Source organism: Diadema setosum, chromosome 7 (genome assembly GCF_964275005.1).
Source record: "Diadema setosum chromosome 7, eeDiaSeto1, whole genome shotgun sequence".
NCBI lineage: Eukaryota > Metazoa > Echinodermata > Echinoidea > Diadematoida > Diadematidae > Diadema > Diadema setosum.
In genome coordinates, this window is record NC_092691.1 from 41,689,716 (window position 1) to 41,709,651 (window position 19,936).

A 19,936-nucleotide genomic window follows, 5' to 3' on the forward strand; every position below is an offset into this window, starting at 1 on the left:
AAATAAATACAAGAAAATTCATATACATAGTAATATGCGCAAAGCCTAAAAAATGAGTACAATACAACCTTTGAATACTCAGATCGGAGTTTCACACTGCATGAAATGCTTTGAACATGTCAGTTGATCTGACACAGTGTCACACTTATCAGAGTGCATCACGTTCCAAGGATACGTAATATCTAAACATATATGCTTTCTTCACATATGTTTCTACTTCTGGAGACATCCAGTCACTTCAAACAAAATTCAGCTGACACATGGGAAACTTATAAACTAACTCTGCACTTTTCATGACAGGAAGGTCGGGACAAAGTCAAATATAAACATTAACAAAGCACACACACACACACACACACACAAACACATAATAAAAAGCAAATTTGCATGAAGATAAATAAAAGAGAAGATACTGCCTGCAGTAGACTTCAGGGTAGAGGTGCAGGAGGTCAGGGGTCAAATGTCATGAGGTGCCTTGGATGACCTTGCGAATCCTCTCAGAGTCTTGTCTTATCTGTTCATTCTTTGGGTCAATCTTCAATGCTGCCTCATAGTCTTGAAGACCTGGGTACAATGCCAAATAATAAAATATGAACTGACAAGACAATTTTACCATTAGTGCAGCATTATTGATATGTAGCATGTGCTTTTACAGCACACACTGTAATGAACGCCTGAGGGAATTATGACAGCATGAATACCAAGCTGTATGTCACACATACAACGTAAACACATTCATGATAGAAAGATATAGTTTGGACACGCAACATGTCACTTGACAAGTCTAGGAACCTGTTCTCTTTACATGTTTCGAAGTTAGAAACAAAACAAAAAAATAAATAAATAAAAAATCAACAGATAAACAAAAACAGATGGGATTTCATGCATTTCATCATGTACATTTTCTGTCAAAACGAACATAAATCTCTAGCAAAAAATTTGCCATGTCATTAAAAAAAAGATAATAATCAAAATGACTTCAATTTCAAATGAATTATGTACAATTTCAATATTTCACTACCTTTTAAATCATATTTTCTGAGAAAAAGAACACATCTTCTATTGAGCAATCAACAAGCAACATGTTTGTTTATATCAACAGCATCATTAAGCAGCTTCCATGTAACTCACATACTAGTCTGATACATGCCTCCATGGTTTCAGTATGCATCTGACATCATTTCATTTTTATACAGCATGCAATTGCATGAGGAAGCAAGGTTATAACACACTAGCACACACAGATAAACTGGTGTGATGTACCTTCTGCATACAGCTCCAGTTCACAGAATGCTGTTCCCCTCCTTGTGTAAGCCTTGAGACGAGATGAAGCGTTGGCTTGGACAGGTGGAGTCAGGAGCTCAATGGCCTGAAAGAGGGTGCATGAATATGGCTTCAGTTTGTTTATTGTTTGTCTGTTTTATTTCAATGTGGTTAAAAAAAAACCCACCATCAGCCTCAGGGTTGCTTTTCATTGAGTCAGTATATGAGTTTACAGCATATAAAACAACACAATATGACACAGAACAAAAGATAACATTCACAACACAAGAAACAGCATACTGACAAAAAACAACAACAAACAGCTACAGCAGAGACTAATTAAGGTAGATACAAAAGAACAAAACAAAACAGAATCATTTGCAATATCAGTCTTTCTCTGCAAGGAAATTTGGACAGTATGTACGATGCAATTGGATTTTCTGTGCCAATTGGCACACAAAGCACAAGGGCTGAGCACAGGTCATCATGTTAACATTTGGAGACTCCCAAGTACTGTATACGTAATAGCGAGTCTAAATTTTCGCGAATCGGGACTTCCTAACAATTTTGCCAACTGGTTAAATTCGTGATCGCGGAGCACTAAACTGAATGGAGAAATGTATACGTGTACATCACATTCATATCGGGATCAGAATCAATATTTTCGCGTGTCTTTAATTTCGCGATTAGCACCCGACTCGCGAAATTGACGAAAATAAAAACGTCACGAAATATTCGGCATATACAGTATGTTGTGCTCAATGCCCTGTCCAACATGTATTACCCCAGCCACTGGAATCAACCCAAATCCTAGAGTGTATTCACTCCACCTCCCTATGGATTACTCTGGCCAGGCTGAAACTTAATGTTGCACACACTCTACAGGCTGTAATTTATACACTTGATTTACTGTTTGGATTTATTTTCTGTCTAAAACAACACACAAAGTACAGTATATGAGAAACTATCATATGAATATAATAGACATTGGTAATGAAGATTTACGTGTATGTGGATAAAGTGCCTTGCTTAAGGCTGTAAGTACTGTGGCAGGTTTTGAACCTTACCTTTGAGCAGTCTTCGACACACTTAATAAAGTTGCGTAGTTTCAAATGGCAAGCAGCTCGGTTTGAGTAGAAACTGATGTAGAGTCATGTTAAGGGTCAACATTATCATACACTGCACTTTTGGTGTCCCTTCGAAGTGCTGCACTGGCTACATAATAACATAGTCATATAAAAACAACAACAGAAACCAATAAATTATAAATAAAGTGTGAGAACATTGGTGATTTCAAAACCTGATTTCAAAACCTAGATTTCCATGAAATTGAAGTTGGAAGAAAGCAATTACACTGAGCGATATGTTTGCTGTCTGTGGAATTACAAAGCATGATTATCAAGATCATACATACTGGAGGAATGTGCTGCTGAAGTCCACTTTTGTTAAGCTAATAACATTGTGTCTTGAGAACAGCAAGCTATTTCATTTAAGGATCATCACACAAATCTTTATCATCATTGCTATAAAAGGATACGCTGGCACTTTTCCATTCAGTCTGATTGCTGTGTTGTAGGCATTGACAGCAGCAAGAAAATTCCCTCCCTTGAAGAAAGAACTAAATGATGACAAAACAGGAAATATAGAATGATATCAGATTAGCTCCTGATGCATAAGAGCAAATTGCAGTGAAGTTATCATACAGTGTACCTAATGCAATAGGTTACACTTTGCCTGTAGCTATCGTGAGTGGCTATAGAACAATAACCAGTATATAACAATGAACTATTACAGATCAGAATGGTTACACATAGTGAGAGTAGTGTTTGTGGTAGAGCAAGTTGTTTGTGGTTGTAGAGGTGGTGGTTGAAGTGACGGTTGTGGTAGTGGAGGTTGTGTTTGTGGTATTGGTGGTAGGGGTACTGATGGTAGTGGGGAGTGTTAGCTGTGGTAGTTAAAGGGGATGGCTAGTAACTGATCAGTGGGTATCAGTGGGAATGCTGGGGGATGATTGTTCCAATCCTTGTGGGATTCATTTAAGAGTACATTATATATCTATTGTTGTGTGAAAATTATTTGCTACAGAATGGTCTCATATTCAAGTAATGTGCAATTAATCGTTAACGATCGCCCCGTCACTGTACAGGCATGCTAACCTGGAAACATTAAACTGCACATTACTTGAATATGAGACCATTCTGAAGCAAATAATTTTCACACAACAATAAGATATATAATGTCCTCTTAAATGAATCCCACAAGGATTGGAACAATCATCCCCCAGCATTCCCGCTGATTCCCACTGATCGGTTACTAGCCATCCCCTTTAAGGTAGCAGCAGTACAGGCAGAAGTGATTGTGCAGGCTTTTGTTGTGGTACAGTGGTCTCTAGAAGTAAAGTAGTAACAATAGTATCCGTAGTGGTTGTAATAAGGGTGTGGTTGAAAAGGAGATTATAATAAGCAAATAAGTAAAGAGATGATAATTGTATTTCTTTCTCACTATACTTTTCTTCAGTTCATGTATTACTGGTACCTGGAATTCAATGAAAGCAAATAACACCAAGATTTGATAACAGTTACCATGTAATGGATTGCCGTAATAAAAATAAACACAACAAAATACACACACATATCAAACATATGGTATATGCATGTATCTCTTGATATATAAGTATCGAGTGCTGTCCGTGTTATAAACAATGTATGTCTGTATGATTGTATACTCACTCTCCCTTGTCTTTCAGCCAGAATGGATTCCTCTCTTCAGCAGTCAGATCATCGTCATCAATCTCTGGGATTTTCCTCGCTTCTGCCTGCTTCTTGAGCCACTGCAAGGTAGAGCAAGGAACCATGACGACAATATTCTCAATATTCACTTTTGAGTTCAGTGTTTTTGTGCGATACAGTCACATATACTTTCACATGATACACCCACACTGGCACACACAAACCTTACAAAGGAGACCGCCGGATGATTTTGAGACTTTTACATTTGAACAGCTGTAAATTACTTGTACTGAATATGTGTGACGCTCCAACAAAATGAGTCATAAGTCGCACGGGGAGTTTTCCCGTAATGAGCCGAAAATGAAGGGGAAGCACTGCTCGGGTCAAAATTTTTTTTATGACGGATTTTGATTCCTTGATGGTTTATCTATTTGTACAGAAAATTTCAGCGTGTAAAAATGAGTGCAAGTGTCCCAAATCACAGTTTTTCTGAGACCATTTTTTTCGGTTACATTTTTTTCGAACGCTCGCCTTTGCGTTGCGTTTCGCACCTATTGTTCTCGCCCGATCGAGACTCCGCCTCCGTTGCTAGGGCGTATGCTAATGAAGCATTGCTCTTGACCCCATTGAAGACAAAACAAAGCATGGTGCGTGCGGCGGCGGCGGCGAGGGCTTCAGAATTACGCAATAACAGTGAGCTGACCAAGGCTATCAATTGCATGACTAGCGAGTTGCGTTTGGTACATGCACCACATTTCATGAAGTGGTGATTGATGTGACGCACAAATGGCGCTGAAAAATTTTATTCCAACGACGATTACGCAAAATTTATGATACTTTATCAATGAGCTAAAATGATCACATATCGAACTTAAAACCTCTCTAGTGATGCGTGTGTGTACTTTTACAATGGTTATTGGCCTCATTAATGAATTCATTCAAATGATTATAACTTTCGTTCCCTGGTATGTGACTTGCTGTTTAAAGTTCATCTTTGGAGATATAGGAGGGCCTAAGTTGTCAATTATTCTCGTTTTTATAAAGTCGACAATTCGTGTGATAATTAGCCAAATGTATGTAATGCGTAATATTATTTCCCTGGTGAATAAAAATTATTGCCCTATTTACTTATGATGGTTTGGGCCGTGACGGCACGGAGAGAAATCGGAAGAAAAACATTATTATTATGCCCAAATAGCTCGTGTTCCCTTTGGAGGATATTCTGACTCTTGTCATCTGTGTATTTTTCAGAAGTAAGACCTATTTGAGAAAGTGACAGAAAGCTGTGTCGCTACTCAAAAGTGTGCTTCTTCATTTTGTTTTTTGTTTTTGTTTTTATCAGAATGTTTGTAATGATAGCTGTTTGTCGTGTATTACGTGTAGCTGACATGTGAGAGGTCAAGTCTGCAAAGAATTTGGCTAACAGCTTTGCAAAGTAGCAGCGCTAATTGCCTATTGAATTGTGTATTGTGAGGAATTCGAATGAAAGAACTCGGGCGACACTGTTCACGCCTTTTATCCGAGTAAACCCCGCATCAACGAAGCCTTGAACAATGAAAGGTAAACTTCCTGCTATCAAGGGGTGGATAATCACGCAACCAGTATTCTTTCTTCGCCATTGATAGCAGAATCAGTGACACACTGTAATGGAGCAACAGTGTTGGAGGATCGGCATTATGTATGCTAATTTGTAAAAGAATTTTCAGTCCCCTTTTGTGTTCAGAACCACAGTCAGGGATGCTAACTTACTTTATCTCTTACAAGCTATCGTTACTATCTTAAAACGTGAATTTTATGAAAGGTTAAAAGCGATCACGGAATCAGTTCTTCTGCGTGACACCATAGGCTTTTATAAAAGCATACCAAGCTTAAATCGTTTACCTGTAAAGAAATGGCGGGAATACACACTTATCACAATAATCCGGATTTGAGAGTGATACACTCTACTATTTTTCTTCATCTTTACCCCGACAAAGACCATGGTAATTCAAAACAAACAAACAAACAAACAAACAAGCAGTTGCATTATATCAGAACGTACAGAATTTTTGGGTTTCATGTATGTATAGGTCATCTCTTGATGTATAGTAGGCATTTGTTGTCGTTTTTTATAGCGTTTTCTAATAAATGCCTTTAGCGAGAACCCAACACAACTTTTATCAAGGAGGGAAGGGAACTTAAATTTGAATATAACATAGTTTACAAAAATCAGACATGTAAATAAGGCAATCATATTATACATCCGCATGGCCGATTGTAATCTCTTACTTTGACTATTAAACATGATCGCCTGCATTTACATGCTTTTTCGGATTTCTTGAACTTTGTCTAATTTCCTCTTTTTTTTTTTTTTTTACAATTGCTCGCAATATTTAAAAATCGTAACACAGTCTGCTATCCCACAATATAATGTTCCATTTGATTCGGCACTTATTGTTGGTCGGGTGACGCCAAATGTTGGAAACTCGAGCGATGATACATGGCATTTTGTTTGTTGGTTTTCGTCTCATCGCTCAAAAGAATTTTGACTACGATTACAGAGGTATCATCTACACGTACAAGACTTAACTGATGGTTTACAGAAGTGATCATCAATTCAGTAAGGATAAGTCAACAAGTCATGAATTCACTTTACCCATCATGTCTAATCGCACTACGACATTGTTGAGGTAACCGCGCCTTTTTGTTCTCATAGTTCAAACTAATTCTTGACATAATCAAAACAAATAGTTCTTTATATAATTTCTCAAAATACTCAAAAGATGGCCTAAGTCAAAACTTTCTACAAAGATTGCATACAGCAATCTTTACTGGCCTAAACAAGTTTTCTAGAGCTATCAGTTCCCCCTATGACGATCACTTCGATTGCGTTTTGAACTTGTACCGAACAACTTTCAAAATGGCTATTACCTTTATAGTTCGATTAATGAACCAGTCTTTTGAATTCATAACCAACATTTGTAATCGTAACCATCACAGTAACATAATCCTGTCAATAATAGTTGGAAATGTAAATGCTATAATGATAGCGCAAAATAAGTAACGATTATCTTCACTACATTCTAATTCCTAAGTGATGTCGCTACGAAAATGACACATGGTTTGACTACTGCTTCAAGCAAATAAAAGTAAAAGGGAACGGGATATACTTCTAATGATAATACCACGCCGTAAAATGCATTCCACTGTATTTGGTAACGTTTGGTTACGTTTCTGTGCGCTTTAAAAGGCAGATTGATGCTGTTAACATGCTAACGCACAACGCATTAAAATACATCGTGTACAATGTAATGTTTTAGTATACGGTTTGAAACTTTGAATTTGCGAGTCCTTTATAAAGCTATAAGGGTTATTACATCATCAAGCAAAAATTAAAGTATTTAGGGTTTCGGATTTGTTCAGAAGACTAACAATGCTATATACATGTATGACGATCGTTCGCAACAGAGACAATCCGCTTCAATAGATATACAAAGTAATTCTGTTTCATAAATTGAAAGAGAAACGTAAAGAAGTCAACTTTTTAACTGCATTTAGCTTTCTCACCAATTGAACTTGATTTGATCTGCCATGCATGATATCGCTGTGTACAGTGTGTTCTATTAATTCTATTAAATTATTTAATTGGCGGGCTTGTTTTTTTATGCAGAATATTACAGGTAAGTATAGATTCATAATGTTTGTACATATGACATGTTCGTTGTTTTGTATTTTCATTTTTATAATATATTACGTGTCCATTATCTGATTCTGACCACGAAAATATGGCGACTGTTTAAATGCGGAGTATGTACTGGAAAACTTATGTCTCCTGCCAGTATAGACAAACTAATTTCTAGTCTATCCCCGCTTGAAATGGAAATAGAAAAAAAAAACCCCGAAGTTCGACTTTCAGCACATTTCAACCGTTTTGTATAGTGCCTGATACATGTAATGGACACAATTCTTTAGCGCATAAGCAATCACACAACTTTCGGGAATACATGTATGTCTTAATGATTGTATCTCATGGAAGAAAACTTGTCTCCTTGCCTCAATTTTAGCTTCTTCCTTTTCAAGCTTGCGGGAAAGAAATAGTTGAACATCAATCGCAATCATAAAGAGAGACACATCCTAAAATAAACACAGGAGTACTGAGACACACTACGAAATAAAAACGGGCCTTTTATCACTATTGACAACGCATGACATTAAAATGCTCTTTTTTTTTGGGGGGGGGGGTAATACAATTGATTGTTCTTAAGGTTCGTTAATCACACAGTGAAATATGGTTCGCTATTAGCTTAGGTTCGTTAGCAAGAAAATCAAATGCGGTTCCTTTTCCGGTGGTTCCTTTACCCGAAAGTAATCAAGCAATCATTTTTATTTTAGTAAGGTTTGTGAATACAAAACGAAATGAAGAAGGCCTAAGTATTGATTCCGAATATTTGTCAGTATAATTATCTATCTCAAATGCAGAAAGATTGTAATTGTAAATGTGATGTAAAAACATTAAGCTTAAGCCACAAGTTAATATAATGGTTCTTTACATGCTACGGTATTACAAAAGTGACCGAGAATAAGAAGTATATTTATGATACAATCATATAAACCCGACATGAAGCTGTCAAGCCTACATCAATCTTTGCTTCTGATACGTATAGTATGTGCAGCATTGGCAAGTGTGATAAGCGATAATTACTGTGGACGCAACGTCTATAAAAGGAATGTGCCTAATATGGCGGGAATTCAGAATGTTACCACTGTATACAGCTGCAGCAGAACAGACGCGAAAGCAGTCTTTGATGCTCTGCAACATTACGACCATGTGCATAATTTGAGGGTTTTTAATACATGCAAAGAACACGATCTCAAAAGACGACTATCGTTAATAAACTTCATTGATTTTCTCTATCGATGCTGTCTTTTGAACTCCCGCCTACAATGGGTTCACAGGTTCTATTTAGCTATTGGTACTTGCTAAACGTTTCCATTGACAACAACATGGGAGGAGAATGGAAGCGATCAACGCCCTCACTAAAAGACGCTTCTCGTAATACGCATTGCGTGCCTTTTTTTCTTTTTACTGTTTCCTATTGTTTGTGAGTTCAAAACTTGCGGCAAACTACACCGCAGCCAAAACACAACGCGTACCGACTCATTCATGCGGCGGCAGCGGCACGGACACAGACGCACCGAAGTTTACATTCGGGCTGCCGTATTGGTCAGAATCGTTAATGATAGACCTGTCCTGCGATTGGTTAATTATCTTACACACCCAAGCTATCGCCTTATATGGTAGTGCGTGCGATGGAGCGTAAACGCCGTCGCTAAGCAGGACTGTTGTATTGTTTCGTCCCGTGAAAGAAACAGGTCGTGAGCTTGAACATAGCCTGAACTTTGAGAGCGATTTTCTCCGTTACTTAGAAAATGGAATGAACATCATAAGCGTAGTTAATATTCGTTTTTATGATCTATAGGGATGTCGAAATGAGTTGTATTATATATCAGTGTAAAGCTTAGAGTCTGTAGAATTCACATATTGGCATAACTACGATTTCATTTTTTGCGACTTTTGACTCATTCCGACGGAGCGCATCACATATAGAGTTTCAGATTTTATAGTGATTGGGATGGGAAATAAGAACGTTTTCAAAATTCATAACGAATTGCAATGAACAAGGATAATGACATTGCAGCCTCACCATAAGAATGCTTGAGTTGGGGCTCAAGGAAGCACAACAAAATAAGAAGGGAGGCATAGATTCTACACAGGTGTTGTAATGGAATAAAAATGCTACATTTCTGAGATACGTGAGCCTCCTATGTCATCAACATTTGTTTAAGGTTTTTCAGAGTATTGGTTTCTCTACTGAGGACCACAATAAATTCCACAAATCTATACATGGGGCTGTCGATTTATGTACTACATGATGTGAAATTATGAAAATTGTCTGGAATGCTCCTTTAACTCCATAAATAACAAGATCTGTACAGAATTTCTCACATACTCCATCTCCTTCTCACCATATGAAATGACATTAAAAAAATAACAACAAATCATTCATATACAGGATGCAGGGTATCTACTCACAACTAAGCTCTCAAGTTATCAAAGTTGATGGACTTGCGCTGCTACACCATAGAGGGCAGCACCCAGATACCAAATGGAAAATGGATTGACATACAGTGCATTGCAGTTCTATTTTATCAGAGAAAAGAGTATTTTGTGTACCAACCTCCTCTTCCTCTTGCACCCTTGACTCCCGAAGAGGGGTTGGAAAGACTCTGGGGGTGAAGGTAACTGAGATGTTCTGTCTGGAACGTGGTGGTGGAAGCTTGTCGATAAGAGATTTCTCGTCCCGAACCTCCTCCTCATCGTCATCATCATCCTCCCCTTCATCATCACCATCATCATGTCCTATCATAACCAGGATAACAAAGTAAGCAAAGAAACAAAGATGACAGATATAGAAAAGTATAACACACAGAATTGCATATTAATACTTCATAAAAACAATGAAAAACACTTGTTGTGGCATGATATGCTGCAAAAAAAAAGAAAAAGAAGACGCATTTAAGTTAACCCAATCTTCCCGCAATTCTATGAGAGCCTTCAATGTTCTCAAATAATGTTCTTTTTGACAAAGAAGGGACTGGTTGGTAATCCACCTGTGTGAAAGCAGTGAAGTGGTACATGCAGCCCCTTTCCATGGTCAACTGCATGTGCCATAGAACAATGTAAATTATCAATAGGACATGAGATATGTATAGGGTGGGCGCTGGCCTCTTTTGTTACATACTATGAGGGCACAAAAATGGGGTCAGTGAAAGTCAAAATCTAGTGAGCTCAGCCTTGATGGCTATATACATTTCTCAGTATCGCCAGTGCGCAGAAAATTTCTGCGCACGCTGAAGAGCTCTGTCACAGATGCACTGTGGGATTCCTTGGTGCCCTTGTTCGCTTCCGGTTGTCTCAGCGCAAGTTGCAGTTCCCATACGATTCAATGGAGTTATTCGTCTGCTTTTCTGTTGTTACCCCTTTTTTTCTTGGCTATAATTCAGCTTAAAAGAATTGAAAGTTTCTAAGTTTTACTGATTTGTGGTTACTAGAGTCATGGTTCACTACTGCAAGACTTCAATGTGCTGGCCACATGATGGAAAGCAAAGAAATCTTCAACAAAAAATACCTCTGGATAAAGACAGAGCGTGATCTGAGTGCATGTGCAGCCAAAACCGGGGCAAGTTTGTCCCGTGAGCTATCCCATAATACATCTAAAACGCTGCTCTGCGCACGGCACCTAGGTATTGGCTATACCGAGAATTGTACATCTTCATAAAAGTTTTTTTGGGAAAACAAGTGCACTACTACACTGGAAAAGGTGAATTAGACAAAAATGCACACAGTTTTGATACAGACAAAGAACACATGTCAATAGAAGAGACTTATCTTCGCTCAAGGTAATGGTGTATTTTTGGTCATCCCAACACAGATGAACATGAATTTAGGCCACAAATGTAGAAACTCTCGTTTACCTTTCAGGAACCCGGTATACCAGATTTTCATAAGGAACAGGTTAATATGAGTGACTGAAGCAGTCACACTATATCTGTCAAGCCTATAGATCCTAACGTAAATATAAGACTTACTGAATGCTGGGTTCGGGTCATCTCCAGGTGGCTCCTCCTGAGTCTGTTTCTTCCATTCTTCCAGCTCTTTGGTAACACGCTGGATCTCTGCCTCCTTGATCTCACGGATCCTCTCTTTCTCCTCATTCTCCAGCTACATGTACATAACATAGAAGAAATTAACTGCGAGACCAGTGATTTGAATGCTATATACACATCAAGCACAAGAAAATGGCAGAATTACTAATGGTGCACTTTTGTTGACACCTATAGCAGCTTATGTACCTGCCTATACATACTCGTAGCTGCCATTTCCCTTTATGGCCACTCCAAATTACCCTGGAGAAAAACTGCACCGAGTCTGAAGGCACTGTTTCAAATTGCAAGTGGCTACCCAAGCCGTCTCTAGCAGTCAATATTTTACGTTTATAGAGGCAATAATGTCCATATTAAACAATATCTATCAACTCATTTTTTTCCCCCACCAGAGTTGCCAAATGTCCCCTAGCAGCCATTTCAATATCCAATCATATTGTTAGTCAAACATGTGTAAGATAAATAGTTACATAAAATGTGGTTTCATACACTTACCATGTATAACACATACATGACATGTAGCAATTTATCCAAGATATTTTGCATCCATTCATAAACATGAGACAGACATGTAATGTTTTATGACAGATATGTGTAGGACTATGCAATGCATTCAAACAAGACATAAAACTGTCTACATTAGCCACCTACTTTGCTTCACCTTAGTGGACACTACACACAGGTTTGATTGGAGTGGGACATTCATAATCTACAAATACTGGCACCTCTTACCCTTATCTGCTCATTCAGAGCAAATTTCTCCTTCTCTCTCTTCTTTCTTTTCTTCTCCTCCCTTTGCTCTTCTGCTCTTTTGTGGGCAGCAGTAACAGCAACTTGTCTCTTCTCTTTCAACTTCTCTTTGTCACCTGGAAAGAAAAAAAGACTGAGAATGTCCATATCTGCCATACATAAAGGAAATCCTATGTTGTTGTGTTTTAAAGAAAGAAGAGAGAAAAAATGGGGCTCTATACAACAAATAATTTGCCCTAGACAATACCAAAATAAATCTTGAATGTATAAAACAAGAAAAAAAATATTTAAAAAGGTATAAAACAAGAATATTAAAACAAGAAACAAGAAATCCTATCATCCTCTGAAACTTTGACAACTTCCAGCTGGCAATGACAACCTGTACAATGTCAAAGACACCAATGACAACATCTTAACCCATTGAGGATGAGTCCCGAGTACACACTCGGGCAGGTGTCTATGGGAAATGCCTGTTGTAGCAAAATCAATCCGTCCTCAACAGGTTAATAATATTATCTGACAAAGCTGGGTCTAATTCTGATGCAAATTATACTAAACAAATCAATAGGACGGCTTGTGAAAAAGGGCTACCAACTGTGCAGTTATGATGACGCTAGGAAATTTCTAACATTGCTTTGAGAATTTTAGAAGGGCTTCCAAAAGTAGGCAAACATAACATAAGAATGGGGAGCTGGTTGATGTACTCAGCAAAGTCTTCCAGAAATTGTGAGAGTCTGCCTGGTACTATCATCAAATATCTGAAATGCTAGAACATATTCTACAAACATTTACTGGCACATAGTGCATGTACACAGAGGATTTGGAAGATGCTATTTTCTTATTTTAGTACTTTGCTTGCATGGGGTTGCTAGCATAGGCTGAAAAGACAAAGGAATGGTGGGAATGCTATAACAGCATTAATACTTCATCAGCTTCACCTGTTGATGAAAGCTGCCCCCATGTCCCTGGCTCCTTCTTAGTTAGCTTAAAGGTGATGACACTGTCTCCAAGCTGAGCCACACTCCTCCCATCATCAACATCACCAAAGAGAAACACCTCAAAGATGTATGGAGGGCTGTTGACCTATAAATCAGTGAATGGAGTACAAGAAAGGTAACTATGCTGATGAGTTCTGTGTCTTCAGGTTTGGCTTGTTTATGACAAACTAATGTCACAATGTGTACTGCAACAAATGGTATGTACATAGAATATGGCACTTGCAAAATAACTTTCAAATACACATAGGGACTAGGCTCTAATTCACCTTTTTTCTAAATGTGAAAATATGTTGAAGTGACAGGATTGCAATTGCTTTTGCAAATGTTATGTGAAATGCAAATCATATATCTGTAATGCAGAATATATGTAAATATATTGTGGTTTATTAAAGATTCATGAGCTTATTAGGCATTGATAATAATTCATTATGAATGACCAAGGTTATATATGTTGGAATCCGTATGGGAGTAAAGCAAGCTGCCAAACAGGAGCTCGTATTTTGGACTTATTTCTCCTCATTCGGAAGAGTGAAAGTACCATGACTTGGTGACACATGACCTGTTGGTGCCTGGAGAATCTGCTGTGGTGATTTTTAGTAATTATATTTTATCCTGTTGTGGCTAAATTCTTGCCAAAATCTGTCCGCCGTTATTGCCAGTTTCCTCAGCAACTCTGCTTAGTCCCATTCACCCAATATCATGCTGCAACTGAGCGACACGAGCTAAACTTGCCACGTACTATACTACAGGCTACAGCTACCCAAGGTGACATTCCACGCATTCCTGAACAGACTCTCCACCTGTGCTGTGCAAGTCTCACTGCCTTTGTTCTCTGGAATAGCCCAACCTGTGAACAGCATGTCAACAACTAGATCAACGAAGAATCTCATCAAGGATGCACTCAGGGATGAAGAGGTGCTGACAGCGATCAAAGAGGCAGTAGCACAGGTGATGGAATCCAAATTCCAGCACCTCATTGAAAGCGTGGAAAAACAAGAGGGAATGATCTTTGATCTTGAGCAAAAGGTCAAAGCTGTTCAAGAGGAAGCTGCCACACTGAAGTCCAATGCAGAAAAAGATCATCAGCTGATCAGGAGTCTCCAATCCCAGCTCAACCAACAGGAGCAGTACTCCCGCAGGAATTGCGTGAGGTTTTTTGGAGTCCAGGAAACCAGCGAGGAAAACACAGATGCAGTCGTATGTCGCATCGCCAAACAACAGCTCGGCGTGGACCTGAAATCAGAGGATATCGATCGCAGTCATCGCATCTATCGCGATCGTGATGCCCAACCAACGCCAGGAAAAGCAAGACCAAGAGCTATCATAGTGAAACTGACGTCCTACAAGCATCGCCAGCAGCTGCTGAGAAATCGGAGGAAGCTCAAGGGTTCGGGTATGAGCATTTGTGAAGACCTCACAGACCTCAACCGGAAGCTCCTTCAAGATGCCTTTCTTGCCAGCAAAAAAAGAGACAGCAACATTCTCGCTGCCTGGTCTGTAGATGGAAGAATCCTGGTCTCTGTCAAAACAACTGGAGGAAAGACTATGCGAAAGCAGATCCACAACAGGAATGATCTGGATAGATTGTAACTACATTAAGTCGGACGTATACTGTACACAGGTAAATTCTTTTAATTTGTATATAACATATAGTTCCGTCACCACATTATGATTTTAGTATACTGTTGTAATACGATATGTTTTAAATTCTCCAGGCATCACCCGTGCAATAAATTTTGTGCTTTTTTACATTTTATAGTTCTTTTATATTTATGCTATGCTTTGTTATTCTCGTAATGTCTTTTAACTCTGTACATGTTTGTGTTACTTGTGACCGGCAAATTGATTTTAACCTGAATGACAGTAGGCCTAATGGGCAGTGCTCAACTTGTTACGGCAACTTAAGCCTGCATACTCGAAATGGATACTTTGAACATAATTCTAATTACTATCTTCCAGTGCAATTTGATAATTCTTTGAAAGATTTAGATATGGACAACCACTTATCGATCTGTCATTTTAACTGCAGAAGTATAAAGAAGAATTTTGATAATATGGACACATTCTTACAAAATTTTAGGCACCAATTTTCACTCATTGCTGTAACAGAAACCTGGCTAAAGACACAAGAAAGTTCATTGTGTGTTTTACCCAGTTACACATTTGTAGATAACAGACGCTGTGATAAACGTGGTGGAGGAGTTGGTTTTTATATACGTCAAGATTTGAAGTTCAAGAGAAGGACAGATTTGGAATTATTTGATGATAACATTGAAATGGTATGTATTGAGATATATTGTCAAAGTGAAAACATTATAGTAACAGTTGTATATAGGCCACCTGCTGCATCTATTTCCCAGTTTCTGCATGCCATAGAATTGCCATTTCACAAGATTATGAGGGAAAAGAAAAACTGTTATGTGGTCGGGGATTTTAATGTAAATTTATTGTCATCTGTGTCGACTGTTGATGCTTTCATCGACATGTTTTCATCATATTCATTTTGTCCGGTAATTTCAAAACCCACTAGAATAACAACACAGTCATCAACACTTCTAGATAATATTTTTGTGAATAATCTAGAGAGTATTGTCATATCCGGGATATTTACATGTGATGTTAGTGATCATTTACCGATATTTACTATTATAAGATGCAACTTTTACAGCAACATTGAAGGCAACAGATCTAGACGTGTCTTTGATGACCCATCTATACAGTATTTCTGTAATATGCTTTATACGTGTAACTGGGAGTACATCCTCAATATGCACAATGTAGATGATAAATTCGATGCCTTTCTTGCCAAATATCTCCTGTTCTATGATAAGTGTTTTCCGCTACAAAGATGTGTGCACAGAGTGAGAAGGAATGACAAACCATGGTTTAATAGCACGCTTAGAAAAATGTGTAAAAAGAAGTATTTATTATATCGTAAGTATCTCAGGAATCGTACTGCCACCAATGAACAGAAATTTAAACAGTATAGGAATTTAGTTAATAAGGAAATACGTAAAAGGAAGCGTGAGTATTATTACAGGAAATTTAGTTGTGTGCGTGGGAATTTAAAGAAAACATGGTCTCTTATTAATGATGTAATGAATAAACAAAGGCAGAATAACCATATTGAATCATTGCAAGTCAATGATCAGTGTATCGATTCTGCAGTGTCTGTAGCAACACATTTTAATGAATATTTTTGTGCAATAGGTAGAAATATTGTATCAGAAGTGTCCAATGCATCTGCTTCTGTTTATACTTACCTGCGCAATTCTTATAGCCAATCTATGTTTTTTAAGCCTATTACTATATCGGAAATGTTAACTATTGTCAATGATTTGAAAGTAAATAAGAGTCCTGGTGATGACGATATTCACGTCAATGTATTCAAGAAATCAATATGTTTTATAATGGAACCCCTGTGTGCAATATTAAATTCATCTTTGGAAAGTGGGATATTCCCACGACAACTTAAAGTAGCAAAAGTAATTCCAGTTTATAAGAAGGGGGACAAACACCAGCTACAAAATTATAGGCCAATATCATTGTTGTCAGTTTTTGCTAAATTGTTTGAAAAATTAGTTTATGCTCGATTGATATCATTTATTGACAGCAATAATATTTTGTATCATCAGCAGTTTGGGTTTAGACATGGTTATTCTACATATATGGCGCTACTTAAATTGATGGAAAGAATATCAAATGCATTTGAAAATCATGAATTTTTGGTCGGAATATTCTTAGATTTAACAAAAGCATTTGATTGTATAGATCATAGAATACTTATTATGAAATTAGAATATTATGGAATAAGAGGAAATGTTTTGAACTGGTTTAAAAGTTATTTATCAAATCGTATACAATATACAGTTGTGAATAATACAAAATCAGAATTGTGTTATGTGAATACAGGCGTTCCACAAGGTTCTGTACTGGGTCCTCTTCTGTTTTTGCTTTTTGTTAATGACTTGCAGTTTGTAAGCCCTAATTTATATTCCATATTATTTGCAGATGATACAAACCTATTTTTTTCAGGCCGGGATGTGCATGAAGTTAATAATATGATAAATTCAGAAATGCAGAAAGTGTATTCTTGGTTTACTGCAAATCGTTTGGTTATAAATATTGATAAAACATGTTACATGGTATTTAAGACAAAAAATAAGGTAATAGATGAAGATGTTTTACAAATATATATAGGTAATGTCAAAATCAAGCAGGTCAACAGAGTAAAATTTCTTGGTGTTACAATTGATGATGGATTAACATGGAAAGGTCATTTTGATGATATTTGTATCAAAATAAGTAGAATTGTTGGTGTCATAAATTATCTGAAACATATATTTCCTTTAAAAATTCTATTAACCATGTATCATACAATGATTTCCCCACATTTAACGTATTGTGCAATAATATGGGGTCATAGTTCTTTATATTTATTGAATCGTGTTTTGATGTTACAAAAGCGTGCAATAAGAATACTCTGTAATGTAGATCCATTTGCACACACTGCAGTACTGTTTAAGAAATTGAAAATTTTGAAAATTGATCAAATTGTGCAATTACAAGTGGCTACATTTATGTTTTCATACTTTAAAGGTGTCTTACCTGTCACGTTCCATAATTCGTTTACCCCAAATAGTGCAATCCATGCCTACAACACTAGATATGCCAACGAGATATGTTTACCTTTTTACAGATATAAGTTCTCTAAGACTACAATTAGATACACTGGAGCAAAATGCTGGAATGAGTTGCCAACTTTTATTAAAGAGAGTCCAACACTGTCATCTTTTAAACGTAAATATAAAATGTTATTAATACAAAGTGCAATTGAGTAATTATTGTAATAATTTTGCCACTTTTTTTTTTTTCTGTGATGTTTCTTTGTTGTTTTTGTTCCTTGATGTATATTTGATGGAAATTGCGTACTATTTATTGTTTGTAAGGGAATCGGCCTCGATAGGCTTCATACAGCCTTTACTGATCCCTCACGTGCTATGTTGATTGTATATTTTTCTGTTCTGTTTGATTGTGAACGTGATGTTTTCTTTTTAGCATGTGAAATAAATTTGAATTTGAATTTGAATTATATTCAGTTTTGAAGTTGGTGTGGATAAATTCTGGGACAATGAACCCATAAAATTTAAGTTCGACGCCACGCCACCTGGTCATGACCCAGCTCATTTCACGGACTAAACCTGGATCTGAATACAGAGGCTCAGCCTGCGTTCAGAATCTTCCATAGGTACAAGTATAGGTAGGTACATAGTCCCCTTTAGTACAGATTACATAAAAATTGTCTTGATTTTTGCCAAACTGTCACACTGAGATGGTTAAAATCTGCAAGGTGCAATTAGGATGTGATATTCTACATCTATTTGTTAAAGGGATCGTACAGTTTTGGTTGAGACTTAATTTCAGGTATCTAACATTTTTTGGTGAGATAATGAGAAACCTCTTATAGAATATGTAAATTACATCAGCACATCAAACTAGACTGTGACTGACTGTGAGTCAGTACGATACATGATACATGATACCACATACTACAAATGTAGTAACACTAATGGCAACATATGGGACTGTACTACACTCTGTACACGAAAACTTCACTTAGGGTCCTACCTTTATATAGTCATCGCTTGAAAATATATCTGCTTTCGAAGAACTGTTCCCTTTGATGGGGACAGTGATATGGACAGTTGTCTCTGTTTCTTCCCACGTATAGTCCTTGATTGCGATTGGCATTTTTAGCAAATTTACGTCCGCCGTCTGACGTCCAGCTAGCTGTAGAATAAAGTGAGGTGGCGCCTAAGGACGTTTGCGTGGTAACATAACCATTGATGCTTTATGCTCTCTAGATAGAGCCTAGCTACTAGCATAGCGTCGACCGCGCGCATTGCAGTATGATATCCAGCCCATACCCCAGCTCCTGTTGGCGCAATCGTCGCCGGCCGAGTAGCGGGCCGGTGTACCGGTCGGTCGCGATCGCCTCAGCTCGCCGGTAAAAACAAAACGCAGCTGAGTTTACATGACAGAACCCGTGCTAAGAGTGCAATCACTATATCAATGCAAGAGGTGCATGGTGGTGTCCAGGTAAGCAGCAAGAGCTGTTCTAATGTTTGTTACGGTAGGTATTTTTCTCAGTAACTGTTAGAGATAGCTTTGTTAATGTTATGTTAGAGACTGGAAGCAAAGCTTAGTTGTCCCTCGTTAATACTGATTCTGTCCCGTCCCAGGTAGCGGTAGGGTTCTCCATTACAGGTAAGACTCGTGCGTTGAATATTGTATTGTAGATTATGGTTGGTACAATGTAAATGGTAGCATTCATGACTTTCAGTTTAGGTAAGGCATATAGGCCTAGATCCAATGGCATTTGAGAAAGCAGACTGCCTCAGCCCTCAGGCTAGAAATGTAGAATGAACGTGTTGTTGGACAAGTTTGAGATCATGACCATTGGTGTCTTGTTTTTGAACCACTCACTGGCCA

At 37.7% G+C, this 19,936-nt stretch overlaps 1 protein-coding gene across 1 annotated transcript; it reads right to left on the bottom strand.

The window, feature by feature from the left end:
* Positions 1-463: 463 nt before the first annotated feature.
* LOC140230861 (dynein axonemal assembly factor 4-like) lies at positions 464-19,195 on the bottom strand. Its single transcript, XM_072311007.1, has 10 exons — positions 19,073-19,195; positions 13,385-13,529; positions 12,429-12,562; positions 11,622-11,754; positions 10,211-10,392; positions 3,993-4,093; positions 2,801-2,881; positions 2,331-2,403; positions 1,264-1,369; positions 464-564 (listed from the first exon to the last, which is right to left on the bottom strand). The coding sequence occupies exons 1-10, from the start codon at positions 19,193-19,195 to the stop codon at positions 464-466; spliced, it is 1,179 nt and encodes a 392-aa protein (XP_072167108.1).
* Positions 19,196-19,936: the final 741 nt, after the last annotated feature.